Source organism: Salmo salar, chromosome 02 (genome assembly GCF_965601325.2).
Source record: "Salmo salar chromosome 02, fSalSal1, whole genome shotgun sequence".
NCBI lineage: Eukaryota > Metazoa > Chordata > Actinopteri > Salmoniformes > Salmonidae > Salmo > Salmo salar.
The window spans coordinates 89,996,327-90,016,498 of record NC_138292.1 but is presented as its reverse complement, the minus strand read 5'-3'; the positions used below and the strand labels follow the sequence as shown (position 1 = coordinate 90,016,498).

General features: G+C 42.4%; 2 protein-coding genes across 2 annotated transcripts in view; one reads left to right on the top strand and one right to left on the bottom strand.

Annotated features, from left to right (window-relative positions):
- The window catches only part of LOC106595040 (uncharacterized), a 29,690-nt gene extending 22,799 nt beyond the window's left edge, over nt 1-6,891 (bottom strand). The window contains exon 1 of the mRNA XM_045714142.2: nt 6,180-6,891. Coding sequence (XP_045570098.2) covers nt 6,180-6,576 — 397 coding nt within the window. The 5' untranslated portion in view covers nt 6,577-6,891. The remainder of the gene's footprint in view (nt 1-6,179) is intronic.
- A 224-nt stretch (nt 6,892-7,115) lies between these two features.
- On the top strand, nt 7,116-15,147 carry LOC145864037 (uncharacterized). Its single transcript, XM_082968955.1, has 2 exons — nt 7,116-9,218; nt 11,734-15,147. Exons 1-2 carry the CDS (start codon nt 8,885-8,887, stop codon nt 12,720-12,722), a joined length of 1,323 nt encoding a protein of 440 aa, XP_082825081.1. The 5' UTR covers nt 7,116-8,884; the 3' UTR covers nt 12,723-15,147.
- Nucleotides 15,148-20,172: the final 5,025 nt, after the last annotated feature.

The window sequence follows — 20,172 nt, the reverse complement described above, 5'->3', positions numbered from 1 at the left end:
GTTTTGGACGAAGGTTCTGGTTTTTACACAATGTGTTCTGAATATTACAACTTTGGATTATAATTGTAAGGCTCGTTTGAATCTCCTGCTTAGTATAATGTTTGTGTTATTGCCGCAAATCAACTGCTTTATACTTCAAGAAGTAAAATGCTCTTTGGCTAGCTTTTCCATCGGCCTTACAATGAGTGTTTGTACACTTTGTGTATGCCAAATTGACCCATAACTTCACCTAACAACAACATAGACATACCTGTCCTGATGACTCCTTGCTGTCGCCAGTCCACCTGGTTGTGCTGCTGCTCCAGTTTCAACTGTTCTGCCTGCGGCTATGGAACCCTGACCTGTTCACCGGACGTGCTACCTTGTCCCGGACCTACTGTTTTCAACTCTCTCTCTACCGCACCTGCGGTCTCTAACTCTGAATGCTCAGCTATGAAAAGCCAACTGACATTTACTACTGAGGTGCTGACCTGTTGCACCCTCTACAACCACTGTGATATTATTATTATTTGACCCTGCTGGTCATCTATGAACGTTTGAACATCTTGGCCATGTACTGTTATAATCTCATCCCAGCACAGCCAGAAGACGACTGGCCACCCCTCATTGCCTGGTTCCTCTCTAGGTTTCTTCCTAGGTTCCTGCCTTTCTAGGGAGTTTTTAGGCTGGATTTCTGTATAGCACTTTATGACATCAGCTGATGTAAAAAGGGCTTTATAAAAACATTTGATTGATTGACCTACTGTAGGACCCATAACTTCACCTAACAACAACATAGACCTAGGACTAATTTAATATTTCAGGTGAAACAAGGAAACTAAAATGTATTTGTCATGACATTTCATAATCTGATCACCAGATAATTTTGTGAATAATCCCACTAGGTTACTCTGTAATGTGTTGTCATTCTAAATGTCCTGAATAAAGGAAAATAGCTCTGTGTGTTGAACAATAGCTTATACATCAAGGAACAATTCTCTACACATTATGAGCTAAGTATCTCTGTGTTCAAACAGACTAACGAGACCCTACTGGAAATCAAGTAGACAATAACACATTATAAACATAATTTTGTTTAGGGAGGTTGGATCCAACGTGGCGCAGAATCCTTTTTTTCCTTTAACGAGTCCGACGTGAACGATGTACTGCTTTCTCGGGAACAGGCCCAGATCCCCGTCAATTGCGTGAAGCGAAGGTGGATAAATAGGGGCCAAAGGACAGGCTGCCTTCTGAGAATTCGTAGGTGATTGAATAAACCCCCACTTCCTTCCATTCTGCTAGCAAACGTGCAATCTTTGGAAAATAAAATCGAAGATCTACGCGGAAGACTAAACTACCAACGGAACATTCAAAACTGTAATATCTTACGCTTCACGGAGTCGTGGCTAAACGATGACATTATCAACATACAGCTGGCTGGTTATACGCTGCACAGGCAGGATAGAACAGCGGCGTCTGGTAAGACAAGGGACGGCGCACTATGTATTTTGTAAATAACAGCTGGTGCACGATATCTAAGGAAGTCTCGAGCTATTGCTCGCCTGAGGTAGAGTATCTCATGATAAGCTGTAGACCACACTTTCTACCTAGAAAGTTTATCTGTATTTTTCGTAGCTGTTTACATACCACCACAGACTGAGGCTGGCACTAAGACCGCATTGAATGGGCTGTATTCCGCCAAAAACAATCAGGAAAACGCTCCCCCAGAGCAGTGTTCCTAGTAGCTGGGGACTTTAATGCAAGGAAACTTAAATCCGTTTTACCAAATTTCTATCAGCATGTTAACCTGTTGGGTCTAGGGGGCAGCATTTGCACGTCTGGATAAAAAAAATGTACCCGATTTAATCTGGTTACTAATCCTACCCAGTAACTAGAATATGCATATACTTATTATATATGGATAGAAAACACTCTAAAGTTTCTAAAACTGTTTGAATGGTGTCTGTGAGTATAACAGAACTCATTTGGCAGGCAAAACCCTGAGACATTTTCTGACAGGAAGTGGATACCTGATGTGTTGTATTGACTTTAAACCTATCCCATTGAAAAACACAGGGGCTTAGGAATATTTTGGCACTTCCTATTGCTTCCACTAGATGTCACCAGCCTTTACAAAGTGTTTTGAGTCTTCTGGAGGGAGATCTGACCGAACAAGAGCCATGGAACGATGATGTCCCATTAGACACCTGGCGCGCGAGTTCATGTTGGGTACCCTCGTTCCAATACGTTATAAAAGAGTATGCATTCGTCCACCTTGAATATTATTCATGTTCTGGTTAAAAAAGGCCCTAATGATTTATGCTATACAACGTTTGACATGTTTGAACGAACGGAAATATATTTTTTCCCCTCGTTCATGACGAGAAGTCCGGCTGGCTTACATCATGTGCTAACGAGACGGAGATTTTTGGACATAAATGATGAGCTTTTTTGAACAAAACTACATTCGTTATGGACCTGTGATACCTGGAAGTGACATCTGATGAAGAGAATCAAAGGTAATGGATTATTTACATAGTATTTTCGATTTTAGATCTCCCCAACATGACGTCTAGTCTGTATCGCAACGCGTATTTTTCTGGGCGCAGTGCTCAGATTATTGCAAAGTGTGATTTCCCAGTAAGGTTATTTTTAAATCTGGCAAGTTGATTGCGTTCAAGAGATGTAAATCTATAATTCTTTAAATGACAATATAATATTTTACCAATGTTTTCTAATTTTAATTATTTAATTTGTGACGCTGACTTGACTGCCGGTTATTGGAGGGAAACGATTTCCTCAACATCAATGCCATAGTAAAACGCTGTTTTTGGATATAAATATGAACTTGATAGAACTAAAAATGCATGCATTGTCTAACATAATGTCCTAGGAGTGTCATCTGATGGAGATTGTAAAAGGTTAGTGCATCATTTTAGCTGGTTTTATGGTTTTGGTGACCCTGTCTTTGACTTGACAAAACATTACACACAACTCTTGTAAATGTACTGTCCTAACATACTCTAAATTTATGCTTTCGCCGTAAAACCTTTTTGAAATCGTAAAACGTGGTTAGATTAAGGAGATGTTTATCTTTCAAATGGTGTAAAATAGTTGTATTTTTGAAAAATTTGAATTTTGACATTTATTTGGATTCAAATTTGCCGCTCTTGAAATGCACCTGCTGTTGATGGAGTGCACCACGGGTGGCACGCTAGCGTCCCACCTAGCCCCAAGAGGTTAAATGTGCAACCAGAGGGAAAACAACTCAGGACCACCTTGACTCCACACACAGAGACACATACAAAGCTCTCACCCCCCATTTGGCAAATCTGACCATAATTCTATCCTCGTCCCCACAGTGACCGTACGTACATACCCCAACCAGAAGCCATGGATTACAGGCAACATCCGCACTGAGCTAAAGGCTAGAGCTGCCGCTTTCAAGGACCGGGACTCTAACCCGGAAGCTTATAAGAAATCCCGCTATGCCCTCCGACGAACCATCAAACAGGCAAAGTGTCAATACAGGACTAAGATCAAATCGTATTAAAGGCTCTGACACTCGTTGGATGTGGCAGGGCTTGCAAACCATTACAGACTACAAAGGGAAGCACATCCGATAGATGCCCAGTGACACGAGCCTACAAGATGAGATAAACTAAGGCAAATAACACTAATGCATGAGAGCACCAGCTGTTCCAGAAGACTGTGTGATCACGCCCTACGCAGCCGATGTGAGTAAGACCTTTAAACAGGTCAACATTCACAAGGCCGCAGGGCCAGACGGATTACCAGGATGTGTACTGCGAGCATGCGCTGACCAACCTGCAAGTGTCTTCACTGATATTTTCAACCACTCCCTGTCTGAGTCTGTAATACCAACATGTTTTAAGCAGACCACCATAGTGTTCTTGGGCACAGGGACTAAGGTAACCTGCCTAAATGACTACCGACCCGTAGCACTCACGTCTGTAGCCATGAAGTGCTTTGAAAGGCTGGCCACGGCTCACATCAACACCATTATCCCAGAAACCCGAGACCCACTCCAATTTGCATACCGCCCTAACAGATCCACAGATGATGCAATCTCTATTGCACTCCACACTGTCTTTTCCCACGTGGACAAAAGGAACACCTATGTCAGAATGCAAAAAAAAATAACAAATACATGAAATGAAATGTATGTTTCAACTGTATAACCCCATCAGAAACCAAAACATGAGCATGTATAAGGCCACTGTTTGTAAACAAATACTATATGGCTGAGGGGTAGGGTCGAGCCAAGCGTTCTGACCTCACAATGACAGTAAAGCACCCAAGCTAACTGGCTACGGTTGGATAGCTTGCTAGACACAAATGAGAGAGAACCTCACTCTTACCATTTTATTTGCCCTAGCAGAGCTGGTTAGGCGGTTTTCATGTTATCCAGAACGTTGGTGAATAACTGTGCTGCTGGCAACAATTTAATTTGAGTTTTTTTGCAGACGTTTACTGACACCGGCCATATTCAACGGGTGTTGAGCGTCAGTAAATTCATCAGTTATTCTGCGCTCTGGTACTCAGACAAGAGTGCTCTGAAATCGGAGTAGAGAGCCAGAGCGAATTTATGAACGCACCCAAATTAACAATTTCCATTGAGAATGCACACAACCCCTTGGCTAAGAATGACGTTAATAATCAAGTCGGGTAGGTAGTTAGAATATAGTTAATATACTGGCAAGTTTGATGTATAAGTAGCTGATAAGAGAATTATCTAATAAAGGTAAATGAATCAATAATCCATTATGAATTAGTAGTTATGTAGCATGGATAATGAATAATTAAGGTACTGAATGGTTAGTCACATAAGGTCTAGTAGAGGGCCAGGACAAAATGTGTGTGTGTGTGGTTTTAGCAGGGAGATAAGAGAACAGTAGGCATCTGTTTTACCCGACCTAGAAAGTTGGAGAGACTTTGGAGAAAACCGGGAGGTACCTCCAAGGTTTCTCTAATCTCGGGGGGAGAGCACAGACAGCGCTGGATAGTGATTACCGGTTGTGAGAAATCCGAGGAGTGTTTCATATATCTAGTGTTTGTGAAAATGTATGTGCGTTAGCAGGGAGGGAACTATAAAATAAATGTCTTTGTTTTTTTGACCTCAGAACGTTCTCTGAATAAAGCTGAATGAACCTTTTGCAGAAAGCTGAGTCCTTGCCTAATTATTAACCCATTGTCTTACAAACCTTGGGAATTAGTCAAGGCTTATTGACTGTTAATTATTATCATTGGGATAGAAAATTCCTTTGACAGTAGCCAACTAATGTTAGGTAGCTAGCTGACATACTGGCACATACTGCTGTGAAGATACGCTATGCGGTTTGTAAGGATAGCGTAGCTAACGTAATGTGTAACGTAACTTATTTGAAAAGTCATTACATTGCTCAACATTTTCTTAACATTTGTCATAATTAGTTAAAGCAATGAATTCACTTGTATCCGCTCTCTCGTCGGACTTTGGCTGCATATTTTCCGCCATTTTCTTCAAATCTGAAAATAGTTGAAGCCACACCCATTTCGTGAAGAATTGCATTTTGGGCCCTAAAAACACAGAAATAGTGTCCTCTGCATGTATACTTCGTATTTTAGCGACTGTAGTACAACATCTGGGAACCTTTGGCATGCTAACTATATCCATACTATGACAAATAAACATAATAGATAGTATGGTTAGTATGACTATTCGAACACAGCTCAAGTCTCTGGGCAGCCATTTTGTTTCTGTTTAAAAACTAGGTTGCCCCTTTAAAAAAGCCACACAATCAATCAACCAATCTGCAGTCCAAACAATAACAAAGCTGTAATTCCACCACTGTTATGGTAATAAGATGATGATGGGGTTGGAGAAATGTAAGTACTTTCAAATTCATAGACAGACCTATGGATGCAAGGACTGACCATCCATGATATCAACATTATAGTTTTAACCATGTTGGTTTACATTGTTTCTAAACATTGGAGTAAAAAAAGCTTATTAGGGGTTCTGATGGGGTACAACAGTTGAACTAAGCTCATGAGGCATGTGTTATATTCTTCAAGAACCAATGGCTATAATTAAATACATTTAAAGTAAAATATGGATGTAGCAATTGCAGATTTCCCCTTGAACACATCAGTTCAACAACTGCAGTTTGTGCCTCTGTTTTTAAGACAGTACTTACTAGTGTTAATCAGGGCACGTTCATCATTAGAACCATTGGACGCCTTATGATGCCCTTGGGAAACCGAGCCCAGATATCCAGTTTCCTCCTCTTCTTCCTTCTTCGATGTGACAGTCATCTCCTCCTCCTCTTTCACTCCAAATACTGCATCCTCCTCCACTCTGAACGCGTCTTCCTCTTCTTTCACAGTAACATCCTCCACCTCTTTCACTCTGAACGGGTCTTCCCCGTCTTTCACTGAAACGTTTTTCTCTTCTTCTTTCACTGTAACAGCCTCACCCTCTACCTGTTTTTGTATTGTAACATCCTTCTCTTCCTCCTCCTCTTTCACAAGAGCTTCTTTCTCCGTCCAGCAGACCTCTTCTTTAGCAGGAGGAGAGTAGCTTAGTGAGCTCATGGTCGGGGATGTTAGCTAGCTAGGCTAATGCTAACTTAACCAGCCCGCTAGCTGACTAGTAACAACACCACTGTAAATATGAAATTAAATCGGATAACTAACTAGACGACAGAAGTGGGTTTACAACACAGTGGCTAATATACACTAAAGCGTCTAAAGAGCTTTATTGGTTCGGCTATTTTGTCTAGCAAGCTACTGTTGCTGCTGTTGAAAAAAGCGTTCCGCCCACTACATTATACGTCACACCAACAGCATTGCGTTAAATTCCCAGACCGCCATCTGCTGACTGGAGTGGGTAACGCAGTTGAGTAAAATGTTTATTTTATTGTCAGACAAAGGGTTAAAGTGTAGGAAACATGAGATTTTACTCACCAGTGTAACAACACAGTGTGGTTAAAGACTTAGTAACTGAGTTGTAGTCACGATCTGGTTCCCTATAAGTACAAACAGTTATGTTTTTAGCGTTGTTACATATTTCTTGACTTATTTCCGGATATCTTCTAAACTACCCACAATGCAGTATTTCTCAACGTCATATGGAGGATCTACTCTGTGCTGCAGAGTTTGTATGCTAGCTCGGTAGCTAGCTCCAGCTTGCAAACGTCAGCCACACCTCATGCTTTCATATACTGTGTGGTTGTGATATCTAGTGGGAACGCATTAGCACGGTAGGCTCTGGTGCCTTGTTGTCAGTAGGGATGTTATGTTTGATACCGGAGCTACGAGGCCTGCGTCCAAATCGCTAAGCAGTAAACTTCAAAGCAGTGTACCGATGCCTGTATTATTTTATCAGCAGCACGTCATCAATGGCGTCTGAAGCTTCATTTCATCAAAGAACCACCTAATTGGTTTGGTATTGGGCTTGTTCGACAGGCGATTGCCGACTGACTGATGTACAAATTCCCTGTTGCTGCTGTTGAAAGAAGCGTTCCATCCACTATATTATACGTCACACTAACAGCATCGCCTTAAAGCCCCACATTATGTATTGTTACACCATGGAGGAGCAGCATAGACCTAGTCTGTTCATTATATACATCTACATGATGTATTGTTACACCATGTAGGAGCAGTATAGACCTAGTCTGTTCATTATATACATCTACATGATGTATTGTTACACCGTGTAGGAGCAGTATGGAGGTACAGTGGGGGACAAAATTGTTAACACCCTTGATAAAGATGAGTGAAAACGACTCTATAAAAAAAATCAAATTCTGAGCTATATTGTGTCAAAAATACAGGGAAATGATTTTATTTTATACTAATACAATAGCTCAGAGAAAGAGATTTAGTTTAACATGTAATTCTCAAAATGTAGGGGTCTGAATTATTGCCACCCATGTTTTCAATACTCCAGCACCTTCCCCTTGGGAGAATAACGACACTGAAATGTTTTATGAGATTAGAAAACACATTGGGTGTGATCTTAGACCATTCCTTCATACAGAATCTCTCCATGTCCTTGATTTATTTTGTCTGCGCTTGTGGACTGCCCTGTTCAATTCAAACCACAGGATTTCAATGGAGTTCAAGTCCGAAGACTGAGATGGCCATTGAAAGCGTTGATTTTGTGCCCGATTAACCATTTCTTCGTGGACAATGATGTGTCTTGCTGGAAGATCCACTTAAGGCCAAGTTTCAGCCTCCTAGCAGAGAGGTAACCAGGTTTTGGGCTAAAATATCCTAGTAGTGGGTAAAGTTTAATGATTTATTTTATACAGTAATTCTTTATCATCTTTATCAAGGGTATCAATAACTAGGTGCTTATTTTGATATCTAATTATTTGACTGAATCAGAAATACAGATGTGGAGTAGATGTAGAGTTTGTTTGAAATTCTCATAAAAATCTGAACTAATCAAACAACACTTGTTGCTCTTTGTACGTGCTGATATAATATTCATATTTAATGGAGAGAAAAAAACGTTTCCCTAAACTGCTTTATAATATTATAATTCAATAAAGAAAAAAAATAGTTTTCCCTCCTCACCTGCGTTTCTTCCCTCCAGACAGCAGATGGCGATATGTGTCTTTCAGCCGATGTTTCTAGTGTGACGTATAATCTAGTGGACGGAACGCTTCTTCAACAACTGCAGCCACCTCGGTAGCTCGCTAGCCGACAAAGTCTGAACATTCAAGCTCTTTAGACAATTTCGTGGTTTATTTGCCACTTTGCTTTAAACATACTTATGTGGAAACAACTAGCTACCCCATTAAATTTAATATTATCGTTGTAAGTCAGCTAGCTGGCTGGTTAAGTTAGCACTAGTCTAGTCGCTAATGCTAACTAGCTATTATCCCCGACCATGAGTTCACTAAGCTACTCTCTTCCTGCTAAAGAAGAGGAGGTCTGCTGGACGGAGAAAGAAGCTCTCGTGAAAGAGGAGGAGAAAGAGGGAGTGTGGCTGAACGTTGTCGTGAAAGAGGAAGAGGAGGATGTCACACTACAAAGACAAGTAGAGGGTGAGGCTGTTACAGTGAAAGAAGAAGAGAAAGACGTTACAGAGAAAGACACCTTCAGAGTGAAAGAGGAGGAGGATGCAGTTTTTGGAGTGGAGGATGAAGAGGGGGAGATTACTGTCACATTAGAGGAGGACGAAGAAGAGAAGACTGGAGAACTGATTAACACCAGTAAATACAGTGAGTACTATCTTATAAAACAGGAACATTGATCTGATTAACACCAGTAAATACAGTGAGTACTATCTTATAAAACAGGAACATTGATCTGATTAACACCAGTAAATATAGTGAGTACTATCTTATAAAACAGGGACATTGATCTGATTAACACCAGTAAATATAGTGAGTACTATCTTATAAAACAGGAACATTGATCTGATTAACACCAGTAAATACAGTGAGTACTATCTTATAAAACAGGAACATTGATCTGATTAACACCAGTAAATATAGTGAGTACTATCTTATAAAACAGGGACATTGATCTGATTAACACCAGTAAATATAGTGAGTACTATCTTATAAAACAGGGACATTGATCTGATTAACACCAGTAAATTCAGTGAGTACCATCTTATAAAAGAGGGACACAAACTCTGCAGTTGTTGAACTAATGTGTGATTTTTAAAAGGGCATTCTACACTTGAATATGTTTTTGTACTGTGTGAATTGTTCATGACGTCCTCCAGGGATTTTTAAACTTTTCCTGTTGAAAAGGGATATATAAATACAGTAAAGTATAAACACACTAAAGGGAAACAAATAAATGTTTGGAGCAAAATAGTTTTTTTTTTTTTAGATCTGCAAACTAGAAGGAGTGATGTCAAAGTAAGGCCTTCAAGGAGTTGGCTTGATAGGAAGTCGTGATGTCATCCAATAGGCTACTGATCTTCATGTGAATATTCATTATTCTATTTAAAATCATTCATGTTCCGTCAAGTTGGTTGTTGATTATTGCTGGAAAGCCATTTTCAAGTCTTGCCATAGACTTTCAAGACGATTTAAGTCCAAACTGTAACTAGGCCACTCAGGAACATTCAATGTCATCTTGGTAAGTTCCTCCAGTGTAGATTTGGCCTCGTGGTTTTGGTTATTGTCCTGTTAGGACAGTTTTTTTGTATTCAGATCTCTGAAATACACTCTACCTACGTAACATTTAGTGTCTCCTTATATTACGCTGGGAAAATAGTTTTCATGGGCACAAAAATCCTAAATCATTTCAGAGTTTGCTAAATCCAATGGTTCTAACCGAGAGTCACCTTAACTTTATTGACAACACCCAAATGGATACTGTCATTAATGTGGTTCTTCAATAATTACACATAATACTTAATACTGTAGCTGTTTAGTTACAGTCACATGTTCAACTATCATCAGCTGATCCAGGAAATCATTTTCTGAATGACAGTCACATGACAAACATCACGACATGCAACAACAACCAAAGTGCTTCTTCATTCATTACTCTGGTAAAGAAAGTTATGCCGTGCTCCACTTTGAATCCAACATCCCTAACAAATTGATGTTTATAAAGTGTTATTGTCTGCTTGATTTACTGTAGGGTCTCGTTAGTCTGTTTGGACACAGAGATACTTTGCTCATAATGTGTAGAGAAATGTTCCTTGATGGATAGGCTATTGTACAACACACAGAGCTATTTTCCTATATTTGTTGTTAGGTGAAGTTATGGGTCCGACAGTAGGTCTATGTTATTGTTAGGTGAAGTTATGGGTCCGACAGTAGGTCTATGTTATTGTTAGGTGAAGTTATGGGTCCTACAGTAGGTCTATGTTGTTGTTAGGTGAAGTTATGGGCCCTACAGTAGGTCTATGTTATTGTTAGGTGAAGTTATGGGTCCTACAGTAGGTCTATGTTATTGTTAGGTGAAGTTATGGGCCCTACAGTAGGTCTATGTTAGGTGAAGTTATGGGCCCTACAGTAGGTCTATGTTATTGTTAGGTGAAGTTATGGGTCCTACAGTATGTCTATGTTATTGTTAGGTGAAGTTATGGGCCAATTTGGCAAACTGTACAAACCCTCATTGTCAAGCTGATGGAAAAGCCAAAGAGCATTTTACTGGTTGAAGTGTTTTTAAGTACAAAGTGGTTTATTTGAGATGATGACACAAACATTATATTAAGCAGGGCATTCAAACGAGCCTTACAATTATAATCCAAAGTAGTGTGAAATGTACTCATAAGCAACCTGGAAATGGAGGTTTCTCCCCTGAGTTTTCCCCCGTTCACATTCAGAATACATTGTGAAAAACTAAAATCTTTGCTCACCATTTCTGCTCCAGGCAGATATACTACATCCATAACTAGCGGTTTCCTCATTAGCAGGGAGGAGTTTCTGCAATCAAATTGCATGTGCATCGCCCTCGTGCCGCAATTTTAGCAAACACAAAAAGGGGCCTACATTGGATACAAAAAGTTGTCTGGCACACTGCTTCGAGTTTCAATAACTTTAACTTATTTCTAGCCTAACATCATCGATTTTACTACTAATGTGAAAACAAGACAAAATATGACTATTCTAGCTAATTTTAAGACAATTGTCAAATAATTTTAACATTCATTACAGAGGTCAATTGTTGTACAACATCGTGGCTGCGCTGTTGGCATCACCTTTTACAGTGGATTACCGCTGTTGTGGGCCTTTAACCATCTGTCTGTCTTTGTTGTTCACACAGGAGAGAGGCGGGACAGTTGTGGATCCTCTGGGGAGTCTCAACAACCTCTTGATGCTGAAGAGGCAGAGAAGAGTCTCTCCAGATCAGAACACCTCAATAAACACCTGCAGAGATCCACAGGGAAGAAATCTCACTGCTGCTCTGACTGTGGGAAGAGATTCACCTCCTCGGGCATTAAAATTCATCAGAGAATCCACACAGGAGAGAGACCTTATAGCTGTACTCAATGTGGGAAGAGTTTTGTTCAATCTACATCTCTGACAGTGCACCAGAGAATACACACAGGAGAGAAACCTTATAGCTGTGGTCAATGTGGGAAGAGTTTTGTTCAATCTAGCTATCTGACAGTGCACCAGAGAATACACACAGGAGAGAAACCTTATATCTGTGGTCAGTGTGGGAAGGGTTTTGCTAGATCTAACCATCTGACTTTACACCAGAGAAAGCACACAGGAGAGAAACTTTATAGCTGTGATCAATGTGGGAAAAGTTTTACTCAATCTGACCATCTGACTTTACACCAGAGAATACACACAGGAGAGAAACCTTATATCTGTGGTCAATGTGGGAAGGGTTTTGCTGCATCTAGCAATCTTACTCTACACCAGAGAATACACACAGGAGAGAAACCGTATAGATGTGGTCAATGTGGGAAGGGTTTTGCGGCATCTACCTATCTTACTCTACACCAGAGAATACACACAGGAGAGAAATCGTATAGATGTGGTCAATGTGGGAAGAGTTTTACTAGATCTGACCATCTGACTTTACACCAGAGAACGCACACTGGAGAGAAATCTTATAGCTGTGGTCAATGTGGGAAGAGTTTTGTTCAATCTAGCCAGCTGACAGTACACCAGAGAACACACACAGGAGAGAAACCGTATAGCTGTGATCAGTGTGGGAAGAGTTTTACTGAGTCTGGTGGTCTGACTAAACACCAGAGAACACACACAGGAGAGAAACCTCATACCTGTGACCAGAGATAATCTGATAAAAAATCTCTGATCAAATATCAGAAAATACATACATGAAGGAGTTGTTTCATGATATCTATGAATTAATGGCACAATGTAGAAAGTTTTAACATTGTAGTAGCAGTATTGTAATGATGTCACAATGTAGAACCCTAAACGTTTGTCCCCTGTTCTATTGATTTCAACATGATATGGATATTAGCCTCAGTGGGGAAATCCAGGCTCTGAAATGAAAGAGTTACTATTTATGTGATTTAACAAAAAGTGACTTACAAAAAAAGAGTTGTGTTACACTTACCACGTTGGTGACCCACTTGAATCAAAATGCAACACTTCAAAATGTAGCGAGCTGTTTTCTACAAATTGTCTTCTAACCAGGGATGTACACATTATTCCCAGATTCCGTGTGGTTTTTGAGCTGTTAGTTTTAACAGGGCGTGCAACCTCATCTCCCTCCTCTCGCAGAAATGATTTTAGCGATGAGTTATGACAAATAAGTGTTGTGTTCCTTTGTTTAGCGACCCCTAAATTTAAATGTATCACTCCAAAATGTAGCTGACTGTCTTCGGCAGGTTGTCCTCTAACCAGTGAGGTAAAATATATCTCCCATTTCCATGTGTTTTTTAGTTGTGTTAGTTTCAACATCCCGTACAACCTGATTTCACCCCTAATTGATATCAGTGATTTATTGCTACTTGTCAAAACAACAGCGTTTTTGGAGCTTGTGCAGTTTATAAGGTGCTTGTTTTTAAAAAGTAATATGATTATTGTGGCAGATGTTTGTGTATGCAGTGTGGCCCATTTTATGTTTAGGTTTTCAATATATCACAAACTGTTTCTGCATATTGGTTATTGATTTGTACATGTTAAAACTGTGTTTTGACATTGTGCTATCCCACCTAGAAAAATGTAATTGAAAATACTTTGAAAAAAGGACTATGCAACCAAATATTTATTTATGTAACCAACACAATTTTTGGTACAATTATATTGACATTGTTGCCCTGCTATTAGAATATCAGGGTTCATTCTCAGATGTGCCAACCCAAATGTACTAGAGCATGACATTGGGGACTGGGCCCCGATCCAACAACATGCCTATCTAGTGAACCCTGAGAAGAGAGAGAAGCTCCAAATCAGACATGTCCGTGGTAAGGACAACTTGGTTGCTGATTGTGGGCAGTTAAAAAGTTTTGCGTTAGCCAGTGCGTTGCCATTGATTACATTTTATTTTGACTGGTTTTCCGTATTGGCGAATATGTTTTATCTCTTATTCTTTTCCGTATTTTTCGTTCCACGGGGACCAGAGTTCGAGAAGCTAGTGGGGAAAAAAATATAAAACATTTGTTCCAGAAGCTAGTGAGTTTTAGGAAGACAAGGTTTTTTTCTTGTTTTTTTTTATTGTTGACAGCCAGTAGACACCATGTTTATATTGTAGAAGGTGAAGCATTGTAGTTGATTATAATGTGAAATTGAAGTTGTTTTCTGTTGGTGGTAAGCAAACTTTTAAGGTGTTAGTCTTTGGTTTTTCCATTTTGTTTTGAGGTTGGACTTTAGCACGTCTAGCTCGTTAGCACGTCTAGCTCGTTAGCACGTAGGACGCACTGATTGGTGTCACCTCGTTAGTCAGTATGTGTTACACCTTTGCTGGCTTGTCCATCTCGTTAGTGGGAAGGTGTTTCACCTGAGCTGGTCCAGGTTCTATTTAAGAGTGTCTGGCCCAGTGCTCCAGTTGTCTTGATACATGTGGAGAGTCAACACCTTTAGTTGCTCCACCTTTTTGGTTTGCTTCCTGTTTTTAAGATTGTTGTGGGTTTTTCTTTTGTTTGCCTCTTCTTGGGCAGATTTAGTGGGTCTCATGGTGGGTGACTTTTATATCCCAGTTGTTGTTACTAGGCAACTTTCAGTGGACACTGAGAGCAAAACTGCAAGATTATGTTATAATACTTTTATTGCATCAAATGGTTGTTTTATGCAACAGAATAGTGTTCTTAGAACTATTGTGTCTGTGTTCTACTGAGGATGGGCCTCTGGGAGAAAACACTGACAGGAGATTTACAATGTCTTTTGTGTGATAAAACCTAAAGAGACTGGATTCCAGAGCATGAGTTAATGTTTCTGTTCTATATGGTACCAGGGAGAGATGACCCCAGGGCCAGACCCTGGTCTCGACACAAAGAGTAGTGTTTTTACAGCAGATTCTGTCTGCTGAGAATAATAAGTATCTTTCATACAAATCTTAACCTTGTGACCCGTTCTGTACATCTATTGTTCGTCATGTAGGTTGAAAGGGGCTATAAAAGACCTTTGTACTTTTGTCCCGTAGGTCCACCAGCCATCATTATCGTAGGGCACTCAATTGATTCACTTTATATGTGTTGTATTGTTGTATTGACCTGCTCCCTTATAAGTGAATAAATATTTAGTTTAAGAATAACTGACTTATATGATAAGTTTGTCTCACCTCATTTGATATTAAAGAAATTAACAACCACATTTGGGGATGTGAATCTTGACTTGGTGACTGCTCCTGATGACCTGGGTAAATGGTGCATGAGGGATCCCTCTAACTTGGGATCTCAGGGTGACCACACTTCGGGAACGGAGCAGATGGACCCACCTTTGATCTGAGAGGCAGCGAGCCAAGTGGATACCATCAGAATAGTATATACATCAGTACATCTCCAGAGGCAGCGAGCTGAGTGGATACCACATCTCGAACGTAGTTTAAAGAAAGAGGTGCGCGACACACACAAAGTGGAGTTTTTAGGAAAGCCCCGTAGGCTCTGAGTGTGTATTCCTGTGTGGAGGTGAAAACAGGGCCCAGTCAGGAGGCTCTGAGTGTGTATTCCTGTGTGGAGGTGTAAACAGGGCCCAGTCAGGAGGCTCTGAGTGTGTATTCCTGTGTGGAGGTGAAAACAGGGCCCGGTCAGGAGGCTCTGAGTGTGTATTCCTGTGTGGAGGTGAAAACAGGGCCCGGTCAGGAGGCTCTGAGTGTGTATTCCTGTGTGGAGTTGAAAACAGGGCCCGGTCAGGAGGCTCTGAGTGTGTATTCCTGTGTGGAGGTGAAAACGGCCCAGTCAGGAGGCTCTGAGTGTGTATTCCTGTGTGGAGGTGTAAACAGGGCCCGGTCAGGAGGCTCTGAGTGTGTATTCCTGTGTGGAGGTGAAAACAGGGCCCGGTCAGGAGGCTCTGAGTGTGTATTCCTGTGTGGAGGTGAAAACAGGGCCCAGTCAGGAGGCTCTGAGTGTGTATTCCTGTGTGGAGGTGTAAACAGGGCCCAGTCAGGAGGCTCTGAGTGTGTATTCCTGTGTGGAGGTGAAAACAGGGCCCGGTCAGGAGGCTCTGAGTGTGTATTCCTGTGTGGAGGTGAAAACAGGGCCCAGTCATGAGGCTCTGAGTGTGCATTCCTGTGTGGAGGTGTAAACAGGGCCCAGTCAGGAGGCTCTGAGGCTGAGTCGGCTATCTGTGTGAACTGGATGAAAACTAGTAAACACAGATTCTAGTTAAGACCATTTATGGTATAGTATAAGATAGTAAGGTGCACCTGTAATTGTTTTAAACCTGTACCCCATTTAAGAAGTATTGACAGATGTAAATGTATGAGTTACATTATCCTAGGAACTAACCATGAGATTGAAATGTGAAAATATTCCTGCAGGTAAAAATATTTTTGAAAAACAACTAATTGATTAGGTATGTTTGGGAATAGATTGAGCCTATTCCTGGAAACATTGAACCACTGTAGTTTACATCAATTATAATTAATAAAGTGGAAGTTGGAAAAGTTATATTTGAGTGTTTCAGTGAATGGTTATTTGAGGGAGGCCCTGCGCTCTCGCTTCCCCAGTTAAGTTAATTTTAATTCCAATCTCCTTTGCCTCTCCTGTAGTCTGTCAACTATGTGTCTGTCTATCCCTGTTCTCTCCTCTCTGCACAGGCCACACAAACGCCTCACACCGCGTGGCCGCTGCCACTCTAACATGGTGGTCCCAGCGCGCACGACCCATGTGGAGTTCCAGGTCTCCGGCAGCCTCTGGAACTGCCAGTCTGCGGCCAACAAGGCAGAGTTCATCTCAGCCTATGCTACCCTCCAGTCCCTCGACTTCTTGGCGCTGACGGAAACATGGATTACCACAGAAAACACTCCTACTCCTACTGCTCTCTCCTCATCTGACCACGTGTTATCGCATACCCCGATAGCATCTGGTCAGTGGGGTGGTGGCACTGGAATCCTCATCTCTCCCAAGTGGACATTCTCTCTTTCCCTGACCCATCTGTCTATCTCCTCATTTGAATTCCATGCTGTCACAGTCACTAGCCCATTCAAGCTTAACATCCTTATCATTTATCACCCTCCAGGTTCCCTTGGAGAGTTCATCAATGAGCTTGACGCCTTGATAAGTTCCTTTCCTGAGGATGGCTCACCCCTCACAGTTCTGGGTGACTTTAACCTCCCTACGTCTACTTTTGACTCATTTCTCTCTGCCTCCTTCTTTCCACTCCTCTCCTCTTTTGACCTCACCCTCGCACCGTCCCACTCTACTCACAAGGCAGGCAATACACTTGACCTCATCTTTACTAGATGCTGTTCTTCTACTAATCTCACTGCAACTCCCCTCCAAGTCTCCGACCACTACCTTGTATCCTTTTCCCTCTCACTCTCCTCCAACACTACTCACTCTGCCCCTACTCAGATGGTATTGCGCCGTCACAACCTTCGCTCTCTTTCTCCTGCTACTCTCTCCTCTTCCATCCTATCATCTCTTCCCTCTGCTCAATCCTTCTCCAACCAATCTCCTGATTCTGCTTCCTCAACCCTCCTATCCTCCCTTTCTGCATCCTTTGACTCTCTATGTCCCCTATCCTCCCGGCCGGCTCGGTCCTCCCCTCCTGCTCCGTGGCTTCACAGAACAGAGCTCCGGGCAGCCGAGCGGAAATGGAGGAAAACTAGCCTCCCTGCGGACCTGGCATCTTTTCACTCCCTCCTCTCTACATTTTCTTCCTCTGTTTCTGCTGCTAAAGCCACTTTCTACCATTCTAAATTCCAATCATCTGCCTCTAACCCTAGGAAGCTCTTTGCCACCTTATCCTCCCTCCTGAATCCTCCCCCCCCCCTCCCTCTCTGCGGATGACTTTATCAACCCTTTTGAAAAGAAGGTTGACGACATTCGATCCTCGTTTGTTAAGTCAAACGACACCGCTGGACCTGCTCACGTTGCCCTACCCTATGCTTTGACCTCTTTCTCCCCTCTCTCTCCAGATGAAATCTTGCGACTTGTGACGGCCGGCCGCCCAACAACCTGCCCGCTTGACCCTATCCCCTCCTCTCTTCTCCAGACCATTTCCGGAGACCTTCTCCCCTACCTCACCTCGCTCATCAACTCATCCTTGACCGCTGTCTACGTCCCTTCCGTCTTCAAGAGAGCGAGAGTTGCACCCCTTCTCAAAAAACCTACACTCGATCCGTCTGATGTCAACAACTACAGACCAGTATCCCTTCTTTCTTTTCTCTCCAAAACTCTTGAGCGTGCCGTCCTTGGCTAGCTCTCTTGCTATTTCTCTCAGAATGACCTTCTTGATCCAAATCAGTCAGGTTTCAAGACTGGTCATTCAACTGAGACTGCTCTTCTCTGTGTCATTGAGGCTCTCCGCACTGCTAAAGCTAACTCTCTCTCCTCTGCTCTCATCCTTCTAGACCATCTGCTGCCTTTGATACTGTGAACAGTCAGATCCTCCTCTCCACCCTCTCCGAGTTGGGCATCTCCGGCGCGGCTCACTCTTGGATTGCGTCCTACCTGACAGGTCGCTCCTACCAGGTGGCGTGGCGAGAATCCGTCTCCGCACCACGTGCTCTCACCACTGGTGTCCACCAGGGCTCAGTTCTAGGCCCTCTCCTATTCTCGCTATACACCAAGTCACTGGCTCTGTCATATCCTCACACGGTCTCTCCTATCATTGCTACGCATACAACACACAATTAATCTTCTCCTTTCCACCTTCTGATAACCAGGTGGCGAATCGCATCTCTGCATGTCTGGCAGACATATAAGTGTGGATGACGGATCACCACCTCAAGCTGAACCTCGGCAAGACGGAGCTGCTCTTCCTCCCGGGGAAGGACTGCCCGTTCCATGATCTCGCCATCACGGTTGACAACTCCATTGTGTCCTCCTCCCAGAGTGCTAAGAGCCTTGGCGTGACCCTGGACAACACCCTGTCGTTCTCTGCTAACATCAAGGCGGTGACCCGATCCTGTAGGTTCATGCTCTACAACATTCGCAGAGTACGACCCTGCCTTACACAGGAAGCGGCGCAGGTCCTTATCCAGGCACTTGTCATCTCCTGTCTGGATTACTGCAACTCGCTGCTGGCGGGGCTCCCTGCTTGTGCCATTAAACCCCTACAACTCATTCAGAACGCCGCAGCCCGTCTGGTGTTCAACCTTCCCAAGTTCTCTCACGTCACCCCGCTCCTCCGCACACTCCACTGGCTTCCAGTTGAAGCTCGCATCTGCTACAAGACCATGGTGCTTGCCTACGGAGCTGTGAGAGGAACGGCACCTCCGTGCCTTCAGGCTCTGATCAGTCCCTACACCCAAAAAGGGCACTGCGTTAATCCACCTCTGGCCTGCTCGCCTCCCTACCTCTGCGGAAGCACAGTTCCCGCTCAGCCCAGTCAAAACGGTTCTCTGGTCTGGCACCCCAATGGTGGAACAAGCTCCCTCACGACGCCAGGACAGCGGAGTCAATCACCACCTTCCAGAGACACCTGAAACCCCACCTCTTTAAGGAATACCTGGGATAGGATAAAGTAATCCTTCTAACCCCCCCCCCCCCCCCCCCCAAAAAAAAAAGATATAGATGTACTATTGTAAAGTGGTTGTTCCACTGGATATAAGGTGATTGCACCAATTTGTAAGTCGCTTTGGATAAGAGCGTCTGCTAAATGACGTAAATGTAAATGAATAGCATTGTGTGACTGTGATATGAGAGTTGTGACTGTGATATGAGAGTTGTGACTGTGATATGAGAGTTGTGTGACTGTGATATGAGAGTTGTGGAAATGAGTCTTAGTCTGTCGTCTGGATAGTAACATATAGAAGTATTCTTAATCAGATGATTGAAATGTGGATAATAAGCAGGATGATATTTTAGAAAGCAGCTGAAGGTCTATAGTTCCTGGGAGGCTTGATTTTGCCGTGGTCTCTGGGAGGTTAGAGAACCGTTAAGGATCCCATGGTCATTGTCTGGGAAACAAAAGTTTATTTTTTGTTCTGCTGGGAGTATTTATGGAGAGCTGCTTCGTAGCTGTGGAGTCCTTGAAAAAGCAAATGGAATGGTTGTCGTGACTACCTGAGAATTTCTTACGTTTTATATGGATTCTGTGAATATATGAAAATATGATGAATTGTATGTGTGTATAATCAATTACTAGAGATTTGATGAAGTAATACTGGGAA

Excerpts from the sequence above, each read along its gene's own strand:
- LOC145864037 (XM_082968955.1), top strand. The coding sequence starts at position 8,885 with ATGAGTTCACTAAGCTACTCTCTTCCTGCTAAAGAAGAGGAGGTCTGC. Across the intron at positions 9,219-11,733 it reads GATTAACACCAGTAAATACA|GAGAGAGGCGGGACAGTTGT; the intron begins GTGAGTACTATC and ends TTGTTCACACAG.